This window comes from Myotis yumanensis, unplaced genomic scaffold (assembly GCF_028538775.1).
Source record: "Myotis yumanensis isolate MYYU_CA2020_CCGP unplaced genomic scaffold, mMyoYum1.0.hap1 SCAF_7, whole genome shotgun sequence".
NCBI lineage: Eukaryota > Metazoa > Chordata > Mammalia > Chiroptera > Vespertilionidae > Myotis > Myotis yumanensis.
Window position 1 is genome coordinate 16,841,109 of NW_027223758.1, and position 21,941 is coordinate 16,863,049.

Genomic DNA, 21,941 nt, shown 5'->3' on the forward strand with positions numbered 1-21,941 from the left:
CTCCTCTCAGAGAGATCAGGTGGCCTCAGGGCCTAACCCTGCTATTTCCTCTCAGTCTTTTTTTTTTTAATATGGTTTTATTATTTTTTAGAGAGAGAGGAAGGGAGAGGGATAGACAGATAGCCACATCAATGATGAAAGAGAAACATCATCAATTGGCTGCCTCCTACACGCCCCCTACTGGGGATCGAGCCTGCAACCTGGGCATGTGTCCTAATGGGAATCTAACCATGACCACTTGGTTCCTGGGTCGATACTCAACCACTGAGCCATACCGGCTGGGCAAATTTTTATTTACTGATTTGAGAGAGAGAGGAAGAGAGAGGGGAGAAAGAGAGAAGGAGGGAGGGAGGGAGGAAGGGGGAGAGAGAGAGAGAGAGAGAGAGAGAGAGATTTGTTGTCCCACCTATTTATGCATTCATTGGTTGCTTCTTGAAAATGCCCTGACTGGGGATCGAACCCGCAAACCTAGGCATGTTGGGACGATGCTCCAACCAACTGAGCTACCCAGCCAGGGCTCCACTCAGTCTTCTGATGAAATAAGAAACCTGCCACCTGTGCCAGAGAGCTTCCTCCTTGATTTCCTGTCTGCTTAGGGCTCAGTATTCATGCTGAACATTCTGCTAGAAATCCCACCTTAAGTTGACTTTGTTTTCTTAAGGGCAGCAAAACTTGGGCCAAACCCACATATATATTTTTTTTACTACAAGCAAAACAGAGAAGTGAAACAACAAGGTCAGAGGGTGGTTTAAAATATCCCTTCCGCCGCATGATTTGACAAAAGAGGGACCTCAGGCACCCTGAGCTCTGTGTGCCCCGGGAGCCAGCTCAGCCTTGGTGGCGGGCCAAGGCAGCAGGCCCTCCCCACCCCCCCGCCCCGTCACCATCGCTGGCCACATACCTGAAAGTCGTCCACGGAAGGGATGGTCCGGTTGGTGGTTCTCCGTTTGTGCCACTGCCTCAGGGTGTCTCTGGTCTCGGAGCTGAGCAGTCTTGCCGCTTGCTCTTCTTGGAAATTCTTTATCAGAGACAGTGCCCCGTAGGCGCTGGTCAAGTAATAGCCCCCTGAGAAGGACAGAGAGGGTGAGTCTCCGAGTTTCCTGCTCTGGTGACGAGTTAGGGGACTTGTAGAGGCTGTGCTCTGTGTTTTCTTGCATGTCCCATGGGACCACAGCAGCACACAGCCAAGAGAGCGTCCTTCGCGCCTCCATCTGTCCATTCACGCATCATCCCCACGGATGTACTGGGTGACCCATCCCTGGCACAGGGACGCCGATGGCCCTGGCCGATGGCCCTGGCTGACCAAGCCCTGTGTTCACTGGTGGGATTCCCATTCCAATGGGCGAGACATACAAAAATCTCAATTATTTAAGTGTAATTGTGAAAACGTTTTGCCAGAAAAGGTCAAGCCTTTCTGTTGCCCTGAGGGCGATGGGGAGGCATGTGTGGGTGGGGAGGTCAACTACTATGAGGCCAGAATCATTTACTTTAGCAACAGGAGTCCACATATCTCCTGGCAATACTTTCTGGGGCTTCCTTTTTTTTTTTTTTGGAATTAGTATTTTCTAAATTTTAAGTAAAATATATGCTTTGAAAGGACTGCACAATATACAAGTGTGTTCCCAATAATATGGGTTTTTCAAAAGAACTTCTCCCTCCTGACTCCTTTCCCTACCCTTACTTGGGAACTAAGGTGACACATTTAGGAAAAAAGTAATTTACAAGAGAAGCAAGTAATGTCCCTTTTCTGCAGCATTTAGGAATGATTTCTTATGCTTGGGGAATGTTAAAAGACTACAACCCCGTGAGATACACAGAAATGTGTTCATCGTTTTGTCCTCAACTATAAATTGGTGCCTCCTGGGGAACTTGCAAGCACTGTGCTCTAGCACCACTAGGAGGTGCCCCAAATATTTATTAAAAATTCCCTAATTGGGCACCCCCATTGTAAAAATTACATATATGTCAGTAGAGGAACGATCCACCCTTTCCACTAGCAAAGGGTGAACAGAAAGCTACTATATTTCTCTAGGACATTTACAAAGAGTTTTCTTCACTTTAAGAAGAAAGTGGCTGAAGTAAATGTCCACATGGACACTGCATTTTAAATTGAGAAACATTCTTTGTCAACATACTATTGAATCTCAACATACTATTGAGCCCAAGACACGTACAGAGCAGGGGCTGGATTTTTAGGAAATAGAGTTTGAGTCCCTGCTCTCCAGAAGTTTATAAATTTACTAAAATAAATGGACCCTGGTAGTTTATTCATGCAGGAACCAGAAAGTTAGTTGTGGAGAAATCAGTTTTGTGCAGAAGTACCACCTTCATGGCCAAAGTATTTAGCTGCCAATGCAAGATCCCAAACAACTATCTCTGTTCAACAAGTGACAACAGTCAAGATGGCAACTGGTCCCCCATCTGAGAAATGAGCCCCGTGAATCACAGTGGACAGGTAACTTGAGAAAGAGAACACCTTTGTGGTTTTCAGGTCACGGATGGAGGTTTGGGGGTTAGTTTTGTTTTTTGTTAATCCTCACCCAGGGATATTTTTTCCCCCATTGATTTTTAGAGAGAGTGAAAGGAATGGGGGAAAGACACACAGAGAGAATCTTCAATGTGAGAGAGACACATTGATTGGTTGACTCTCATATGCGCCCCAACTGGGGCCAGGGATCCAGGCTGCAATCGAAGTACGTGCCCTTGACCGGAATAGAACCCACAACCCTTTAGTCTTCAGGCTGATGCTCTATTCACTGAGCAAAACCAGCCAGGGCTGGGAATTTTTAATGGGAGCATCATCTAGACCACTCTGAACAATGCACTCTCCATGCACAGATCACATGTCAGGTTTTTTGTTTAGAGTTATTTGAATAGTTTCATGGCCCCACCAGCTGGGGGTAAGTTCCCCAAGGTAGCTCCACACACTAATTCAGAACTGTGAGTAGTTGATTTTTACTAAGTATTTGTTCTAAAAACAAATCAGCACATGATTGACCGTGAAATGCAGTAGTACATTTAAATGCCACAGAATTTCAGGAGAAATCAATATCAACTTAAATATTCAAGAAAGAGGTGTCTTAGAGCTGGGACTTGGAGGGACTGTTGCAATCAAGTTTTGGGGGAAGGGTGTTTCCTTTGGAATCAAATTTTAGACTTCATAGATCCAGAGACAATACAAGCATTGAACAGACCATCAAACCTCAGAGGGAAGGCAGAGGAGGGTTGGGGGTGGGGGGGCAGGGGTAAGAGATCAACCAATGGACTTGTATGCATGCATATAAGCATAATCAATGGACACAGACACTAGGGGGTGAGGGCATGTGCTGGGGGGTGGGAGCAGCTGGGGAGAGGCCAATGGGGAAAAAGGAAAAAAAAAATTTAGACTCCATAGCTGTGATCTGTTCAGGCCACAAGGAGAAAACTCAAAATGCTGGAAGCACAAAACTGACCACACTTTTGAAACATGAGGATGCCATTAGAGGAAGGTTTACATTTCAGCAAAACTATAACCCTACCACAAGAGCTGTGCACGTAAAAGGGTTCTCTGCTGCTTTTTCCGTCAATGAAACTCCCCGCATAAGCAGCAGAAGATATGTGGGCTGTTGCCCTGCAAACCAAAGGGCCTTGGGCTGGCCTCGAGGGCCGGGTCGGTGATGTGGCTCTCTGCTCAGCAGCTTCTTGCTGCTGGTCACAGAGCTTCAGTTCCCTGACACGCAGGCCTGGTCTGTAACCACAGCCAAGCCGACTGGGCTGCCCTGCTCTCCCCCGGCAGGCAGCCAAGAAGCCCGAGACACATCTCTGTGGAAGCAGGCTCCAGTTGGGCATGGGCTCACAGGCTGCGCTGTATGTTCACCAGCTGGGCCCTTGTGTCTCTCATGTGTGATTCCCGGAGGTGAGGACAGCAAACTGCTCATCTGTCATCGACACAGTGTCCGGGGCAGTGTCTTCCCTTGGGGAAAGGCTGGGAGAGGTGGCAGGAACTGGCTGTCTAGACCCTCGGGCCACCAGGTGTAAGCATATGTTTGTCCCAAGCACACATGGTCAGCAACGGAATGGTAATTTTCTGAGTGGAACTGGCATGCTCTTTCCCTCAAGTGCCAAGAATGTGACATACTTATCACTAGAATTAAACATGATCAGAGCTAAAAACAACAACAAACCTGGATGCACACAAAATTCCAAAAATGATGCAATATGTAATAATGATGCAAAATGTAAGCATGATGGCCTGGGTGCTTCTCTCTTGGTCACTGGACAAAACCCCTCCCCCCCACCCCCCATCAAAACCCAGGGCAGAGCAGGTAAGGAAAGCTCCAGGCAGGGCCTTGGTGGCTCAGGTTGTGAATGAAAATGAGGGGCGATAAACAGGCAAGAGGGGAGAGGGATGAAAGAGGCTCATTCATATCTGTCTAGGGTGGAGGGACGGGATGGAAGGTATTTTCCCTAATCCTGAGTCAGCACTAGCCCTAGAGAGGTGGGAAGGGTGTCCCTTATGGGCTCCCAGGAGGAGGACAGACCTGGTAAGAAAGGCCAACGGTAGGAAACTAAGCAACATGCTGTGGGGATGACGATACATTTAAGTTCCCTTCGGGGAAAATGCAAGTATGACGCATCCCCTGGGGAATCCTATCAGCCCCCGGACCTTTCACTCAAGCCTGGACTAAAACTCAGGGGAGAAAAGACGGAAAAAAAAAAAAAAGTATAGGCAACAATTCAGAACTCAGGGGACACATGAAAACGGATGACCCGGGTTCACAATGCACAGGCCCTGATTGGTTCTCCTTTAAAAAGACAAGCCCACACAAGAGTCCCAGTTATTTCTGCTTTTCATCCAACTTATTTCCATGGCAAAATACCTAACTAGTGTGTAAGGAGAAGGCATTTCGGCTAAGATACGTTGGTGTCAGGCAGGCACAAGAAGAAAACTGAACTGCCAAGATAAATCAAAAGCGAACTGCCCAGATTTTAACTCCACTGTCTTTTTATTTTAACCAAGAGCAGACACTATTTTTTTAAATAAAAGAGAAAATCAATGCTGTTTTCATCTTGAACACCAACTCTTTAAAAAATGATGAAAACCAAATAACAGCAGGACATTCTCCTGACAGTGGAAATATTCTCTAACAAATGTTTACGGTTTCCTCTTGAAAGCGAAGAAACTATTTCTTTTTTCGAAATACCATTTATTCTATTGAACAACATTTTTTTTTATTGCAATCAACCCATCTTGGTGAAGTGTAATCATGGCAGGGTTACATTTTTTTGTGTTTTTCTAATGTTTCCAAATTTTCTACAATGACTGTGTATTACTTTTGTTGTTAGAAAAAAAGTCAGCACATTCTTTTAAATTAAAATTAGACTTAATCCTTAGGATTTCTAAAAAGCTCCCACATAAGTGCTTAATAGGTACAGGGTTTTATTTGCGGGGGTATATATGTCTTTAAAAATTGCTTAATCCTCACCTGAAGATACGTTTTACTGATTTTTAGAGAGAGAAGAAGGGAGAGAGAGAGAAACAGCGATTGGTTGCTTCCCATAACCAATCGAACTCGAAACCTTTTTGTGTATAGGATGATGCTCCGACCAACTGAGCCATACGGCCAGGGCTACTTTGGGGTACGTTTTGGGGGCTAGAAAAAAGTGGTGGATTACACAACATGTGAGTGTACTACATGCCACCAAATAGTTCACTTTAAAAGAGCTGATTTTGTTATGTGAACTTCATCTCAACAACAAAAACAAAATCCCCCCTCAGCACCCAGTTCCTCCCACCTTCCCGAATGTACGCTACCTTCTCCGTGCAACAGCGAAGGGTCTAAGAGCTCCATCATGTACTCGATTTCCGTGTCCAGTTCCAGCATGTCGCACTGAGCTATGACATAGGTCAGGACTGGTAGGAAGTCGTCGGCGCCATACATCCTCCCTGGGAGTAGGAGGAAAGGGGAAGACAGGAATATTTTTACCAGCATTTCTTGCTTCCATCTCCTGCTTGCTGCTTTTATTAGACAGTGGGGAGTCATCCTGGGGCAATGTGCTATTCACAGGCAGAGGTGGGCGTTTCTGGAATCCGGTGTCGCCCACACCCCTCCGGGCTGCGCATGTCCCAGACCAGCCCCAACTCACAGCTTCAGCGTGAGCTTCTAGGAGTCAATGAACAGGGGAAAGGTGTTCTTCCTCCCCACGACCGGGAGTTACAGCGTCATGCAATAGGACCCAGTAACCTCAAACCGTCTAACTTGCAGCAAGTAATGTCACAAGCCAGTTTACAGAGGATCTGCTTATTATGTCACCCCTCTGTGTCCTGTTTCCTACTGCTTCCTGTGCAAGTCAATCCCAAACATCATGACAGGAGCACATTCAAACCAGGAATAGAGGTAGCTCTCTGCTCCACGGGAACACAAGGTTGATTCATTTTTTTTTTTTTTTTTTTTTTTATATATTTTATTGATTTTTTACAGAGAGGAAGGGAGAGAGATAAAGAGTCAGAAACATCGATGAGAGAGAAACATCGACCAGCTGCCTCATGCACATCTTCCACTGGGGATGTGCCCGCAACCAAGGTACATGCCCTTGACCGGAATCGAACCCGGGACCTTTCAGTCCGCAGGCCGACGCTCTATCCACTAAGCCAAACCGGTTTTGGCAAGGTTGATTCATTTAAATGTGTGAATCCAGCCTGTGTTGCATAGATCCACACGATTAATAAATGGCAGAAAAATCTTAGTCCTTATTGCTATTTTTCATGACCGTGGTGATTCTCAATGAGGGGTGGGAATGGGGATGGGGTGTGACTTTGCCCCCAGGGGAAACTGGCTTTATCTAGAGCAATGGTTCTCAATCTTCCTAATGCCTCGACCCTTTAATACAGTTCCTCATGTTGTGGTGACCCCCAACCATAAAATTATTTTCGTTGCTACTTCATAACTGTAATTTTGCTACTGTTATGAATCGTAATGTAAATATCTGATATGCAGGATGTATTTTCATTGTTACAAATTGAACATAATTAAAGCATAGTGATTAATCACAAAAACAATTTGTAATTATATATGTGTTTTCCGATGGCCTTAGGCGACCCCTGTGAAAGGGTCGTTCGACTCCCAAAGGGGTCGAAACCCACAGGTTGAGAACCGCTGATCTAGAGGCATTTTTACTGTTGGGACTGGGGGGTGGGGGTGCAAATGGCATCCAGCGGTAAACTTACAGGAAACAGACAGCTCCCACGACAAAGAGTTATCTGGTGAGGATGTCATCAGGGCTGAGGTTGAGAAACTGCTTCAGAAGAACATAACCCTGTGCAGGTGTTTTCTGGGATCTTTCTGACATGATTTCATGAGCTACACAAATATATTTTCTATACGTCAAATATGCTGGTGAAATTAAGAGGTGATGTTCATCTGCTACCATGGCTAGCCCAAGAGCTCAGGCATTAACGTGTTTCCTCAACAATTTGAATGCGCGCACATTTCCATGATAACACACACAAGGCGTGGTTAGCAGGGCCTGTGTTTGCTCTCTGTCCTTCTCCAAGAAGCAGTTTCACTTAGATCAGTGGTTCTCAACCTTGGCTGCACATTAGAATCACCTGGGAATCTTTTTAAAATCCTGATTTCTGGGCCTCATCCTCCGGAAATTCTGTTTCTTTGTTATGGGGTGGGGCCACAACATGAGTAACAAAGAAACAGAATTTCCGGAGGATGAGGCCCAGAAGTCAGGATTTTAAAAAGATTCCCAGGTGATTCTAATGTGCAGCCAAGGTTGAGAACCACTGACTTAGAGGAAAAGGTGGTAGTCACTCACAGAATTACAATAGGCTCCCCAAAGACCTAGAACAATGTGGGGCTCGATCTCTGCGTATGAGTCACAGTTATGATCTACAAGAGGCAGCACAGGGAGTCCCAGGGCTTCCTTCCCATTGTAAAGAGTTAAAATAGAAATTCTAAGGACATTGCTTTAGCTTGTGGCAAAGAAGGGAGAGCCAATGAAATGGCTGTAATGAAACTGCATCACTACTGGATGCTCTGTGTTTCTGACACATGCTGTAGATCACTTAACACAAAACCTCACTGGCCAAAATGTAGTCGTGATCATCGCTAATATTTCCATTGCACTCGGGGCTACTCAGGCCTTGTCCCATCTAACACCCACCTTATGAAGGAAAGGGTCATAGCCAACAACAGGTGCAGACACTGCACCTTAGAAGGCAAAGCAAGGCGGCCAGAGTCCCCCAGTCAATGAACTCATTGGCAAAGCTAGGATTTAAACTGGGACTCCAGAGACTGCACATGTATTCGCTCCTCTACACTAAATCTTTAATAAACTGGCATCGCAAACACCTTGTTGCCCTCATTCGATTACGCTTTTGGTGCTATTCATCTGTTGCGTGCATGTGACTAATTTGCCAGACACTAGAGTAACGCTTGTATTTTTCTGAGCCGCTTGGTGAGAATCACGAGATTGAAAGAGAAATGGGGAATCAGAAAGCTCTGGTCACCGGCCCTGGTGGGAAGTGGCGGCCTCACCTGAGTTGCTCTCCATGACAGTGTAAATAAGCTTGCAGACCCTCAACAGCAGCATGACTTTCTTTTCTGGCGAATACATCTTCTGCATAGTCATGAACTTGACTTTGATTTTCTCCACGTCCACGAAATCGGGGGTCGGGGCGAAGACGCCCAGCTCCTGGGGATTCCTCTGCCGCACGAGCTGCAGGTTCTCCTTGAGCTGTTTCCACGAGCCGTCGGCCATGTGAAAGTCCTTCAGCATGGCCTCCACATGCCCTTTCAGGGGCTTCAAGATGCACTTGTGCATGGCTTTTTCCAACACCACATCTGCCAAAGAAAAGTGCAGCTACTGTGACCATTGTCTGCAGAAAGAAGCAGCGCAGCTCTGCTTCCTGGGGATGGACATCTGCAACTCTATGCATTGGTTAGAAGGCAGGCAAGGTGTAACTTCACACCCACGCAACCCACACAACTTAGCAGCAGTATTTCACTCCACCTTTTCTTCCGTAAAGCCAGGAAGAAAAAAACCTTCTCAGTTTCTCTTGCATACGATCAATGCAATGAACTATATTTATTTTAACTACTTTTATGCCCCCTCCCCCCATAAGCACAGGCAAATATTTTAGAAGACAGTCTTTTGACCCAGTTCTTCCATGGATCACTGTGTTGACAGGTAAGCAAATATTATTTTGATGGAGGGATTTTCTAATAGCAAGGGTTCAAGATCCCTTAAGATGTGTTCTGAGGAAATAAATTCAACTAAATACATATGTTATCTTAGATTGGATTCTGGACTAAAAAATAATAATTCTTTATTTCATTTGTTATAAAGGATATGAGTGGGACATTAGATTTGAATCAAGTCTGCAGATCAGGTAATAGTGTTAACACTGAAGCAGTGTTAATTTTACTGTAATTTTTAACAGAATGTTTTTGTTTTTAGGGAATACACACGTAGAGTAAGGACATAATGTCTGAATTATCTCTCAAATGGTCCAGAAAAATGAAGGGGGGGGGGGGAGGGAGAGAACAAAGAGAGGAAGGAGAATGATTCGAATGTGACAAGGCACTAACATTCTGGGAATCTGGGCAAAGAGAAGACATGATTTCTTAGTACATTTCTGCAACTTTTCTGTAAGTCTTAAATGATTTCAAAATAAAAAGTAAAAGGTTTTGGGTGTGTTTTTGTTTAGAGTTAGGAAACACCTTTAGGTGGGAGGCATGTTTTCTCTCTCTTCCTTTGAACGGTCATCCAATGGAGTAGCCTTCTTGGCCGACAGCAAAATGACCAGGAAGGACCACAGACCTGGGGATCAGACTGAAGATGATTTCTACAATAATAAGCTCTCTGCTCTTTCAACATCAGCCTTCCAATCTCAAATGTTTGCTTATTCCATCAAAACTACCTGGGTAGTAATCACACCTAATATCTGACACTTTAATGTGATTTCATTTGGGGGCACATGGGTCCATTTATTTATATGACTGGGGATGGTTGAGTTATCTCTCTGGCCTTTGGAATTCCTGACACTGGATTAGATCACATTGAATCCAAATTATCACCTATTATTAGGAGGTCAAGGACAAGGAAATCTAAGGCAGATACACAAACACCGAAAACAATTTCCCATAACCTAAATTAAAGGATGCCTGTAGTTGATGCTGACCCCGCAGTAATCAGCTTCCCCAGCCCAAGTTTTTCCCTGTTCCACTTCCATATCCAATTCAGGAGATCGCTTTGTTTAAACAAAGGGCTTTATTTAACTAGAGAGATTCAGCTTGAAGCAGAAGAAGTTATAAAGTAAGAAGAAAAATCACATTTTTACTTGACTTTTGGCATTAAAACAGATTACTTGGTCTCCATCGGTTATGTTGTGTTAGTAATCTTGTGCAACTTCATAGCATCTTTGACTTTACTTTTTTTATGACGATGAAAAGTCAATAATAGCAATTCATGCTGAGCCCTCAGTTGGGAAAGGCTCGAAGTGCTTTATTTTATTATGTCATCTAATTCTTACAACTCTATTACTTTAAAAATATATATTTATTTATTGATTTCAGAGAGGAAGGGAGAGGAAGAGAGAGATAAAAACATCAATGATGAGAAGAGAATCATTGATTGGCTGCCTCCTGTATACCGCCCCCACTGGGGGTTGAGCCTACAGCTTGGGCATGTGCCCTGACAAGGAATTGAACCATGACCTCCTGGTTCATAGGTTGAAGCTCAATCACTGAGTCATGCCAGCCAGGCACAACTCTATTGTTTTTGCATAATATTGACATTATAGACATTTTCTAGATGAGAAAACTGAGGTTTGGAGATGTCTAATGACTTGCTTGAGGCTGCACACCTATTTTATTTTTTAAAATATATTTTATTGATTTTTTTTACAGAGAGGAATAGAGAGTTAGAAACATTGATGAAAGAGAAACATCGATCAGCTGCCTCCTGCACACCCCCTATTGGAGATGTGCCCGCAACCAACATACATGCCCTTGACCGGAATAGAACCTGGGACCCTCCAGTCTGCAGGCCGATGCTCTATCCACTGAGCCAAACTGGTTAGGGCTGCACACCTATTTTAAACAATCAATCCTATTGCTTTTCAAAGTAAATAATCTCTTAATTCTAAAGTTCTTGATGAATATTCACCAGTTTATTCCTCTCTATCCAAAGGTTCCAAAAGCTACATTAGTGAGTATAAGTGACTCTGTTAGAATGAGGTCACCCAAGGGGGAGGGAAGTCATGTCAATCATTAACTAGGACTGTACATGAATGTTGATAGCAGCATCATTTCTAATGGCCCATCCCAATGGAACGGATACAAGGATCTATTTGTACAGTGGGACTCAGACAATGGAAGATTCATTCATGAAAAACAGGACACTGCTGCTCCAGATGCAACGGGATGACCCTCGCAGACATAATGCTGCATAGAAGGAGCAGACTTAAGAGGATCTCCTTTAGCATTTCTTTTATATAAAGTTCAAAAATAGGCAAAAGGAATCTATGAGGACAGAGGCAGGATAGCAGTTACCCCGAGGAATAAATGGGCTGTGGGGAGACCCTTCCAGGGGGTGAAGGTGCTCTATATCTGGATCTGGGTGGTGGCTACATGTGTGTACACATCAAAATTGGTCCAGCTGAGCCCTTAAGATATGCACACTATATGGATGTAAGTTAAACTTCAGTAACGCCGTACACATCAAACAAACAGAAACAGCTGGAGACCAGCCTGGGATTTTCTCCTTGAACCTGAAGGGCAACTGTAAATATCACAGTGAGCCAGGTCATGTCTGGGTCAGACCATTAACACAAACTGTCTCCAGAAGGCGCTGTGCTGTTCCTGGGGGAGACCAGCCACAAGCTCAGTCTCAGCCAGCTGAGCAGGTAGGTCCCTTAGGCAGCCTCTAAGCCGTAAACTCCACCCTTACCCATGGATGGGGCTGTGGAAATCTGTAAGGAGGGCTGAAACCTAGGATCCATGGCCAAGTGCCTATTGTTTTGAAACTCAGAATGAAAAACAAATTTCCCAGTGTTAGATTTTTTTTTTTTAGTCCAGTTTTAAAGGCCATTATTTAGAAACTAGAGGCCCGATGCATGAAAATCATGCAAGAGTAGGCCTTCCTCCCGCCGGCTGCTGGCACCGGCTTCCCTCTGGCACCCAGGACCTGGGCTTCCCTCGATGCCCCGACTTCATCTGGAAGGTCATCCGGTCTAATTAGCATATCATGCTTTTATTATTATAGATAAGACTGCTCTCTTTGCTTGTTATTCAGGACTTTACTCCCAACCCCCACCCCAAATCCTTATTATAGATCGATGGAATATTAAAGTCCAAGGGACCTGGTACCCAGCTGGTTTTCTCTAATAAGAAAAACAGGTTCTGTTTGGGAAGGATCAGGGGAAAGTGATTTGAGTAAACAAAAGGAACAGAAAATCTTTCAGAATGAGGATTAGCTCAGAGAAAACAAACAAGCACCCGGGGAGGAAGGGTCACATTTCTCGTAAATTACAGTCTGTGTCCCCAGTGCTCATCCGTAAGGGGAATGGTACAGAGCATGGCAGTTCCTCGAATGCTCCTCGCCTTAATGGGACCTGATGTGGTTATTTATAAGAAGGTTCGTGTGTCTCCCTCCCGCGCTATGAGTGATCACTCCCCTATTAGGAAGGGAAGACAGATGCCTTCGCCCTGTTGCTTCACTCTGACTGACAGCGTGGTTCCAGAGAAGGCCAGACATCAGAAAGGAATCATCACAAGACTGGGCCATGCTTGCCCAATGCTGTCTAGGGGGAAGTGAGAGCCCGAGAGGTGAAGGTGAAGTCCGGAGAAAATGTGTGTCTTGGAAAGCATGAGGCCTGGCAGCCAGCCCAACTCTCCCTTTCTAAGTAGCCTTGGCCAAGTCACTTCACTTCTCTCACTGTCATTGCCTCGAACTTTGGAACTGCCAGAGGCATCATCGCTCACAGAAGGCAAGACAGAACTAGCTGTCTGCACCTGATTGGTTCCTAACACAAAACAAAATAAATATTCTCCAGGGGATTCTAACAGAACCCAGAGTCTAAACAACGGATCATTCAAAATGTACAGACTGCAACCTAAGGTTATGTGACAAAGATATCGCCTCTTGGTTGATGAGGGTTCTAGAATTCTGATAATTTTCCAAAGTAAAGCAGTACAAATAGAAGCTCATGACAAGAGATGGGCCTTTTTCGTAGGAAACTCAAACGTTTATAATTGCTAACATTTATTGGGCATCTATTTGTGCCGTTCCTATCGGAGGGGGCTCAGATATATGGCCTCACTACGTGCTAACCCTCACTTAGCGCTTTGAAGTCGGGACTAGTGCCATCCCCACGATGCACAGGGGCTGGAGACGTAGAAGTCAGATGACTTCCTGGATGGTGGAATGAAATGCAAGCCTGGTTGTTCCTGCTGCAAACAAGTCAGGAGATGGCATGATGGGGCTCCCTCTGTACAAGGGCAAACTGAGTTGATTTTCCTTTATGTGCTCAAGTACTTCGCTTTGGCCGTATACAGTGGGGCCTTGACTTACTAGTTTAATTTGTTCTGTGCCGGAGCTCATAACTCAAATTACTCGTATGTCAAATCAATTTTCACCATTACAATGACACGTGACGCTGGGCTGATGTTGTGGCGTTCACTGTGACATTCTCTGCGCCAACTAGCGGTGGGGTATCTGAAGCTGGCTCGTAACCTGAATTTTAGCTCACAACTCAAAGCAAAAAAATTGCCGAGAGACGGCTCGTATCTTGAAAAACTCGTTAGTCGGGACACTCGTAAGTCAAGGCCCCACTGTAATTGGATTAAGGATGAGACCTGAACACTAGGTGACACTCAGTGAGTTCCAAGCACTATTATATACTTTCCACCCCTTCAACTGAGATGAGTACATCATCCTTTGTCTCAGCTTGCGTTTTCTCAGAAGCGGACCCTAAGACAAGGACTTGCGTATGAGAAGTTCACTTGGGAGGTGAGCCCAGGAAGCACTAGCAGTGGACTGTGGAAGTGAGACAAGAGGGAAGGCAGCTGTAGTGTTTCACTAAGCCAGTCATCACTGGGGCAGCTGGAGCTCAGCTCTGCTAAGAAGTCCAAGACACGGTGTAGAGCAGCGATCGCCAACCTTTCAGACCTCACAGACAACCAGTGGTCCTCGGGCCACTGGTTGGCGTCTGTTGATGTAGAGCATGCCTCAGCGCTGTCCCACCGGAGGAGAGGTGGCTGTGGCATTGATACACCCGCTCCCTTCAGACCCTGTGGGAGGGCTGCTCCCGATGCTGCGGAGGGTACTTCTATCTACCCTGGACAAGGGTCCTGGTGGCACGAGAACACGTCAGGTAAAATTTCACATGTACTAGCAGTTGGAAGCCAAACAGGTAAGTGAGTGTCAGCGGGGCAAGCACAATGATGTCTATGACACTGTGCTACATGTGAGGAAACTGAGGCGCAGATATGTGAAGACATGACCAGGTACACATAGCTCATCAGCAGCAGAGCTGGGACTTCCAACCCAGCTGTGTGCACCTTCACACACTCCTGCCTTTCAGCCCAGAAAGTGATCCTTCCCATCTCAGTGCAGCTGGGATGTGACACCCAGGCAGCCACAACAGCACTTTGATGACCTTCTGTCCAAACTACTCATAAAGCACACCACCGGGTGTCCCAGTGGCCTCGGGTCAGATGTGAGTCCAAAGGAGACGTTTTCTACTTGGCGACCTAAGAGTTCAAAGAAGATGACCTTTCCAGGTCTCAGATTCCTCATCTGTGAAATGGGTCCACTCAGAGGTTCCCAGATGGACTGTCGGGAGGGCTGGGTGAGAACTCACACAATGAGCCCCTCGTATGCACCGGACACCTAGTCAGTGGGCAAAAACCATTGATTCCCCGTGTTCCTTTGAATGTGTGGTATATGCCTTTGAAAAGGGACACAATTTAATGGTTCAGGCCCGTTTTTTTGGGGGGGGGTTTTCGGTGTTAACTGTGGTTTGCTTGGTTTGAAATGGGAACTGAAAGTGCTTTGAAAAATTAATTGAAAAGCCACCTAGTTTCCTGTACATCTTTCTCTCTCTCATGCCTTCTTACTCGTCCTCAGCCCCTCGCATCCATAGGTACAAAGACAGAAGATCTGAAGTCTGGCCCTCTGGGTTTTTCTGCCCTGAAACTCCCAGTGTTTTATCACAGCCTCATTCTGGCCCTAACTCAAGTGAGCCAAACATCCTGGGCAGCTGTGTATCTTCAAAGTGCTGGGCACAGAGAGCCCCAGCCCCATTTCAGATGAGAAAGTGTGTTGGGTAAAGGGCGGGTTTGGTTCACCACTAACTGTTTTGCTCTACTAACTGGGGAAGGCTCCGGTCACGCTGCTGTCCCTGCTGTATGTTGCCACTCCAGGCCCCTGGCATCCTGGCTGGTCACACTGGTCTGCAGGTGTTTATGGCCAGCGACTGATTTGAGTGGTTGGTATCTGAGCTAGAGAGACTGATAAAGAGTTCCACTGGTGTGAGCTTTCTAAAATGCTCTCCACTTCCTTAAAGACTCAGACATTTCCTGGGGATGCGTCCCTGCCTTTCTTCCCCCACATCCCCCACAAATAGCCCGTGTTCTTGCCGAACCAACAGAATGCAGCCCTCTGTGCCTCTGCACCTTTCCACATGCTGTTCCCTGTGTCTGGTGGGCCCATTGCCTTTCCCGACGCGTGAACTCAGCATTCTTCCTTGCCTCCTCCCCCTTCCTGTGAACTCAGCATTCTTCCTTGCCTTTGCCATGGCATAGACTTCTAGAAAACTAGACTTCTCTCCTCAAACGAAGGCCCTCTGAACACCAGACTTGGAGGTTGTGATGTGAGCCACCTGCAGTCCCTAGTCCAAGGACCAGCCATAGCATGTGCTCCAAAAGTGACTGCTGAATTGAACTACAAATCCTGCCTTTGGGAGGCTACTTGGAAACTGTTTCTTCTCCTTACCCCTGCAGAATTCAGCAGGTGTGACTCTGGTGATGCAGCTATGGCCCAGGTGTTGTAGGGAAGCCAGCCCCAGTTCTGCAGAGTCCCTGTCCGCCTGCAGGGGTGCCCTGTACCTGGCTATGCTTTAAGTACTGTCAGCAATGCATACTTTGGCCCATTAATAATAAATGATAAAGATTCCACCAGCCCAGCAGAGATGGCGCCAAAATAAAATGACAGGTACTAGGTGGTGATTTGCTTGCATTATTGTTTGTGTTGGTGGGCTTCAAGGAAGGGCATTATGAAAAACAAGCAAAAGAGAGACAGACTCATAGACATAGAGAGCAGGCTGACAGCTGGGGTGGGGGGAGGGTGGAGAGATGGGGGTGGTGGAGAGATTGAGCAAAAAAGAAGAAAATAGGGGAAAAACTCATGGACATGGACAACAGTGTGGTAATTTTCGGGGGGCGGGGCTGGGGGATGTGAAGGAAGGTATAGGGAGAATAAACAGTGATGGACAGAGGCTTGACTTGGGATGGTGAACACGCAGCACAGTGTGCACACGGTGTGTGTGGAGTTGTGTGCCAGAGACCTGTATAGTTTTGTTAACCAGTGTCCTCCCAATAAATTCAACAAAAGGGGAAGGGGGAGAAAAACGAAAACGAACAATAAACAACTCATGGGGGTGGAGTATAGGCTATATTCATGTAATATTTTATGTATGAAATCCATCAGATTAATTTCAGTGTCTTCTAGTAAAAGGCCAGTAAAAGCAAAGGCAGGAGAGAGACCAAGTCTCCTTACAGAAAAATTCCAAATAATTTATGTCAATCCCCTGGCCTCAGGAATTGGAGCTTAGTTCTATCCTTATCCCTGGAGTGTGGGCAGGACTTAGTTGTTTGCTTCTGAAGAGGAGAGTATGGACACAGAGGACATTAATTTTACAGAGCAGAAACCTGACAGACTCCACCATGGGCTGGTGATCCAGAGTAACAACCCCCATGTTAAGTCACGTGGCTCAGGTGGCCTGCTATGGAGTGACTTCACCTGCACAGTTGTGTCCTTCCTCCTCATACAACAGATGAGAAAGGCAGTGGAGCTCCCACCTGAGATACAGGAGAGCCAGCCATAAGAGCTGATTTCAGTCTCAGGTGTATGCTGGCTTGAGCTCGCTAAGTCTATAAAAATGAGGATAATAAGTGGGGCCTCTCAAGGCATGAAGATTTAAGTGGATTCTATGCATAAAAGTGCTTCGAAAACCATCAGGAACCACACATGGGTGAGGGGATTATGGGGGCTTTTACTTGGTTCTATTACAAACACCCTATGCATGTAATACATACTCTTTAACTGGGCAGGAGGTGGGCTGTGAATGTTGGCTTCTGGAAGAAGCCCCTGGCTTGCACAATTAGCGAGAACCTCAGGCGAGAGGGCGGGGGCTGTGCCTACAGGACTTGGTCCCTGTTGACAGGCTGGAGGAGTGAGGCAAGGCGATGGGTGAGCCCCCTGGACAGTGAGGACTCCTCCAGGCGGTGCTCCCCTCACCAAGACAGCCAATCCAAGCTGTCCTTTTGGCCGGAGTAGAGTACTTCAAAGCCTGAAAGACGGTCATGCTTCCATTTCAATCAATGCAGCATTTCAAGTGGCTCGTGCTCTCAATTCCTATATCAATTCCAGGTAATGGTGGTGTTTCCTGCCACCATACCCACCAGGAGGTGCTTATCTCTCTTGAGATGGAAGCTTCTATAGTCAGAAAACACTCTCGCACAGATATTTCCATGTGCCTTATTTTGTGATGCCACTCCCAAACCCACCTAGTTGGCAAGGGCTCTCCAAGTTACTGGGCTAACAGTTCCCTTGTAGAGAGTACCATGGAATTGGGGGCTCCTGGGCAGAGACTCTTAACTCCAGGTTTACGAGCCACCTTCTTTTAGTTGTGATAATACAATTAACCCAATTTTGATGCCCTAAAGTAGAAATTATATAAGAAACTAGAGGCCCGGTGCATGAAATTCGTCACGGGTAGGGTCCCTAGGCCTGGCCAGCGATCAGGACTGATTGGGGCCTTCAGGTTGCCAGCTGGAGCCTCTTTCCCCAGCTGCTGGCTGGGGCCTCCCTTCATTCCTCGCCGCCCCCTGGTGGTCAGTGCACGTCATAGCGAGTGACAGAACTCATGGTCTACTGGTCGAACTCCAGCAGGGACACTTTGCATATTAGCCTTATATAGATGATGCCCCACAAGAAAGAGAGGTGGTCTTCTTGCTGTGGTCCTCTATTTATTTCAACTAATTTTCAAAAATAATATAGGCATTCTTTTTATAAGCTGCAAGGCCAATCTTTCTCCTTTCTCTCTACCCCTTGTTAACTATGTAAGGATGTTCAGTTCTTTCTGGCAATATGGTCACATGGACTAGATTAGAAGTCAGATTTGAGGTTTTAATTGCAACTTGGCATTAATATGCCTCTCTGGTTGCATCTCTCAGAATGATTATTTATCTAAAATAGGACAGATAACTCAAGGGCTTAAATCCAACTGTGGATTAAAAATTAAAAACAAGTCACACTAGATATTAAAGCTTGAGCCAGACTTACATACACATTTTTTTAAAAGTGGTCTGGAGCAAAGTAGTTATAATTGTTTAACTCCTAAAAGATTTCTTCAAACCCCCTTTCTTATTCATTCTATGGTCTCTGGTGTCTAACCACATTTTAGTATTTCTCTATTAATAAAAACATATGTAGCCTTGGGGGGGGGGGGTGGAGAGGGTCAATGAGGAAAAACGGGGACATCTATAAGACTTTCAACAATAAAGTTTTAAACATTTTTAATTTTTTTCCAAGTTTTAAAAAATAAAATCGCTTAATAAAAGACAACGTATGTATATGTAAATTGACACTCTTTTTGAAATAGAAGGGAATTCAATTTAAGAATACTTTTCTTCACCCTAACCAGTTTGGCTCAGTGGATAAAGCGTAGGCCTGAGGACTGAAGGGTCCCAGGTTCGATTCTGGTCAAGGGCATGTACCTTGGTTGCGGGCACATCCCCAGGAGGGGGTGTGCAGGAGGCAGCTGATCGATATTTCTCTCTCATCGATGTTTCTAGCTCTCTATCTCTCTCCCTTCCTCTCTGTAAAAAAATCAATAAAATATATATATTTTAAAAAAAGAATACTTTTCTTCAAATAATTACACATTTTAGTATACAGCAATTAAAGAAAAAATAGCATTGTCTTTTTTATTATTGTCTTTTATGAATACAAACAGTTGGCTTTTTTTGTATGGCTGACAGTCTGTGGTGGGCAGTTTGAGTGAAATAGAAAATCTGGGATTAGTAAAACTTTTGGAGTTGCAGAAATTTTGTTTTTCTTGAAATAAGACTTGAAAACAGAGGGATTTCCCAAGATTAGCATCAAATAAGAAATAAAAAGTTATTTTGCTTGAATAAAATAAAAACACTAACCACAAAAATGCAACTAGTTTTGCAAAGTGGAGATTTTACCACCAGGAATTTTGGTTTCCCATTGGTTGAAAAAGGGTGGTATGATGTAAACACTCACCAATGAGAAACACGTTGGGGTAAGGAGGAATGTCACACCCCATCTGTAGTCCCATAGCAATAATGCGCATACCTCACTCTGTTGATGAAGTTACTGATCCCAGGGCTGTTGAGTAGGACCCAAAACTGTGTGCACTTTTTGTTAAAGCATCTGTTTGGCCTTCCATGTACCACTTTGGAGAGGGAGGGGTGAGCGGAGTGGGGAACTGTTCACAGGGAAACATAATACAGGGTGTGGCATAAATAGGTTTACAGCTGTTTGTATTATTATCAGTTAGTAAAAAATAATACAAGAATAAACTCTGTATTTTGCATACTCACAACTGTAACTGTAAACTTACTTTGCCCCACCCTGTATATGGCCCTGGAATGAACAGAGAATTGGCTCACCTGGGAACTCACATCTTATCCTCATTGGCTTCATTCTCCAACCAGAAGAGTGAAGCTGATGTCAACCAACTAATATTTATTCAAGAATCTCTACATAGCAGGGCTTTGGGGTGGAAGTGCTTTAAAGAATCAGCCAAAGAAATTGCAAATTCTCCATGACACAACCATGTAGAATGGCAGGTGTTTTTTTGTTTTTTTGTTTGTTTGTTTGTGTTTTAACTCAATGGAACTTGCCAGGGGATTTTATTTTCTTCTTTATACTTCTCTGCATTTTACAATTAATTTTAAGATGTGCATTTACTTTTTAAGTAAGCAAAAGCTAGTTCAAAATAAGTTCTTTTTATGAAACTACATTTTAAACTGAATCTTGGATGAAATGATTCTCGGTCATGTTTTCTCTTTTTTTGTTTATTGAATTTATTGGGGTGACATTGGTTAATAAAATTATATAGGTTTTAGGAGTACAATTCTATAATGCATCATCTGTATATTGTATTGTGTGTTCACCATCCCAAGTCTCCTTCCATTACCATTTACCCCCTTTTCACTCTTCTACCTCTCCCCCACCACATTTTCTCTCTAGTAATCACGATACTATTGTCTGTGTCTATGAGGTGTTATTTTTTGCTTAATCCCCTCACCTTTTTCACCCAGCTCCCTAACCTCCTTCCCCTCTGACAGCTGTCAGTCTGTTATCTATGCCTGAGTCTGTTTCTATTTTGTTAGTTTATTCTGTTTATTAGATTCCACATATAAGTGAAATCATATGTTACTTGTCTTTCTCCGATTGGCTTATTTTACTTAGCATAATACTCTCCAGGTCCATCTATGCAGTTGCAAAGGGTAAAATTTCCTTCTCTTTTATTGCCGAGTAGTATTCCATTGTGTAAATGTACCAGCTTTTGCATCCACTCATGTACTGATGGACACCTGGGCTGCTTTCAAATCTTGGCTATTGAAAATAACGCTGCAATAAACATAGGGGTGAATATATTCCTTCAAATTAGTGTTTTGGGTTTCTTCAGGTATATTCCCAGAAGTGAAATTACTGGGTCATAAGGTAGTTCCATACTGCTTTCCACAGTGGCTGCACCAATCCACATTCCCAACAGTGCATGAGTGTTCCCCTTTCTCCACATCCTCACCAACACTTGTTGTTTGTTAGCATTTTTTTTTTTCATTTTGGAGATTGACTATCATTCTGTACTCACCTAGAAAGTGCTGACCTAAAGGGTTATAATAGGAACATATGGGTAAAGTGGCAATGGGTAAGAGACACTTAGTTTTTTTCCACTGGGTTTTCTCTTTGTAATTGAAGAACCACTCTCTGAAGAAGAGAGATTAGCACTATCTCCATAAACTAAATGCATACACAATTACATTCATATGGTCATTTTTCACATATGAATGATGACTCTAATTCTACGTGGGTAGCGAAATGCCTCCTTCAATGTCCTTAATTTCAGGATGGAAATTCTTAAATCCAGGCTTTAAATTTAAATTCTCACTTCCTAGTTCAGAACTATCTCCTTCACAAATTGCAGGAGAAAAGGACCGGACCAGATTTTCCAGAAGTAGAGAACCCTAACTGGCATTCTTTTTTTTTTTTTTCAATCCTCACCAAGGATATGTTTTACTGATTTCAGAGAGAGGGCGGGGGGGGGGGGGGGGGGGAGGGAGGGGGAGTGCTAGTGGAGGGGGGGAAAGAGAGAGAGAGAGAGAGAGAGAGAGAGAGAGGAGAAACATTGATCGACTGCCTCCTTCCTGCATGTGCCCCTACCAGGAATTGAACCACTAGCCAAGGTATGTGCCCTGATCAGAAATTGAAACAGCAACCTTCCTGTGCATGGAATGACACTCTGAGTCACACCAACCAACTGAGCCACACTGGCCAGGGCATAACTGGCATTCCTGAAAAGCCTTACAAGCATTAGTAGACACCTGTTCAGAACAAATTTGAGGCTTGGGATTCTAGGGATGGCAATCCAACTGAGTCTATTCAAAGTGACTGCTTCCATCCGGGAAGTG

The 21,941-nt window shown here is 44.7% G+C and overlaps 1 protein-coding gene and 1 non-coding gene across 10 annotated transcripts in view; both read right to left on the reverse strand.

Moving 5' to 3' along the window:
• The window catches only part of RIN2 (Ras and Rab interactor 2), a 225,786-nt gene that overhangs the window by 24,432 nt on the left and 179,413 nt on the right, over positions 1-21,941 (reverse strand). For all 9 annotated transcript variants that reach the window (XM_070419847.1, XM_070419840.1, XM_070419838.1 and 6 more), the window contains 3 exons: positions 8,526-8,831; positions 5,795-5,926; positions 902-1,065 (listed from right to left, as the gene is read on the reverse strand). In XM_070419847.1, coding sequence (XP_070275948.1) covers positions 902-1,065; positions 5,795-5,926; positions 8,526-8,831 — 602 coding nt within the window. The remainder of the gene's footprint in view (positions 1-901; positions 1,066-5,794; positions 5,927-8,525; positions 8,832-21,941) is intronic.
• LOC139014767 (small Cajal body-specific RNA 24) lies at positions 1,961-2,089 on the reverse strand. The gene has a single exon (XR_011472321.1). It is a non-coding gene; the product is annotated as a small Cajal body-specific RNA 24 (non-coding RNA).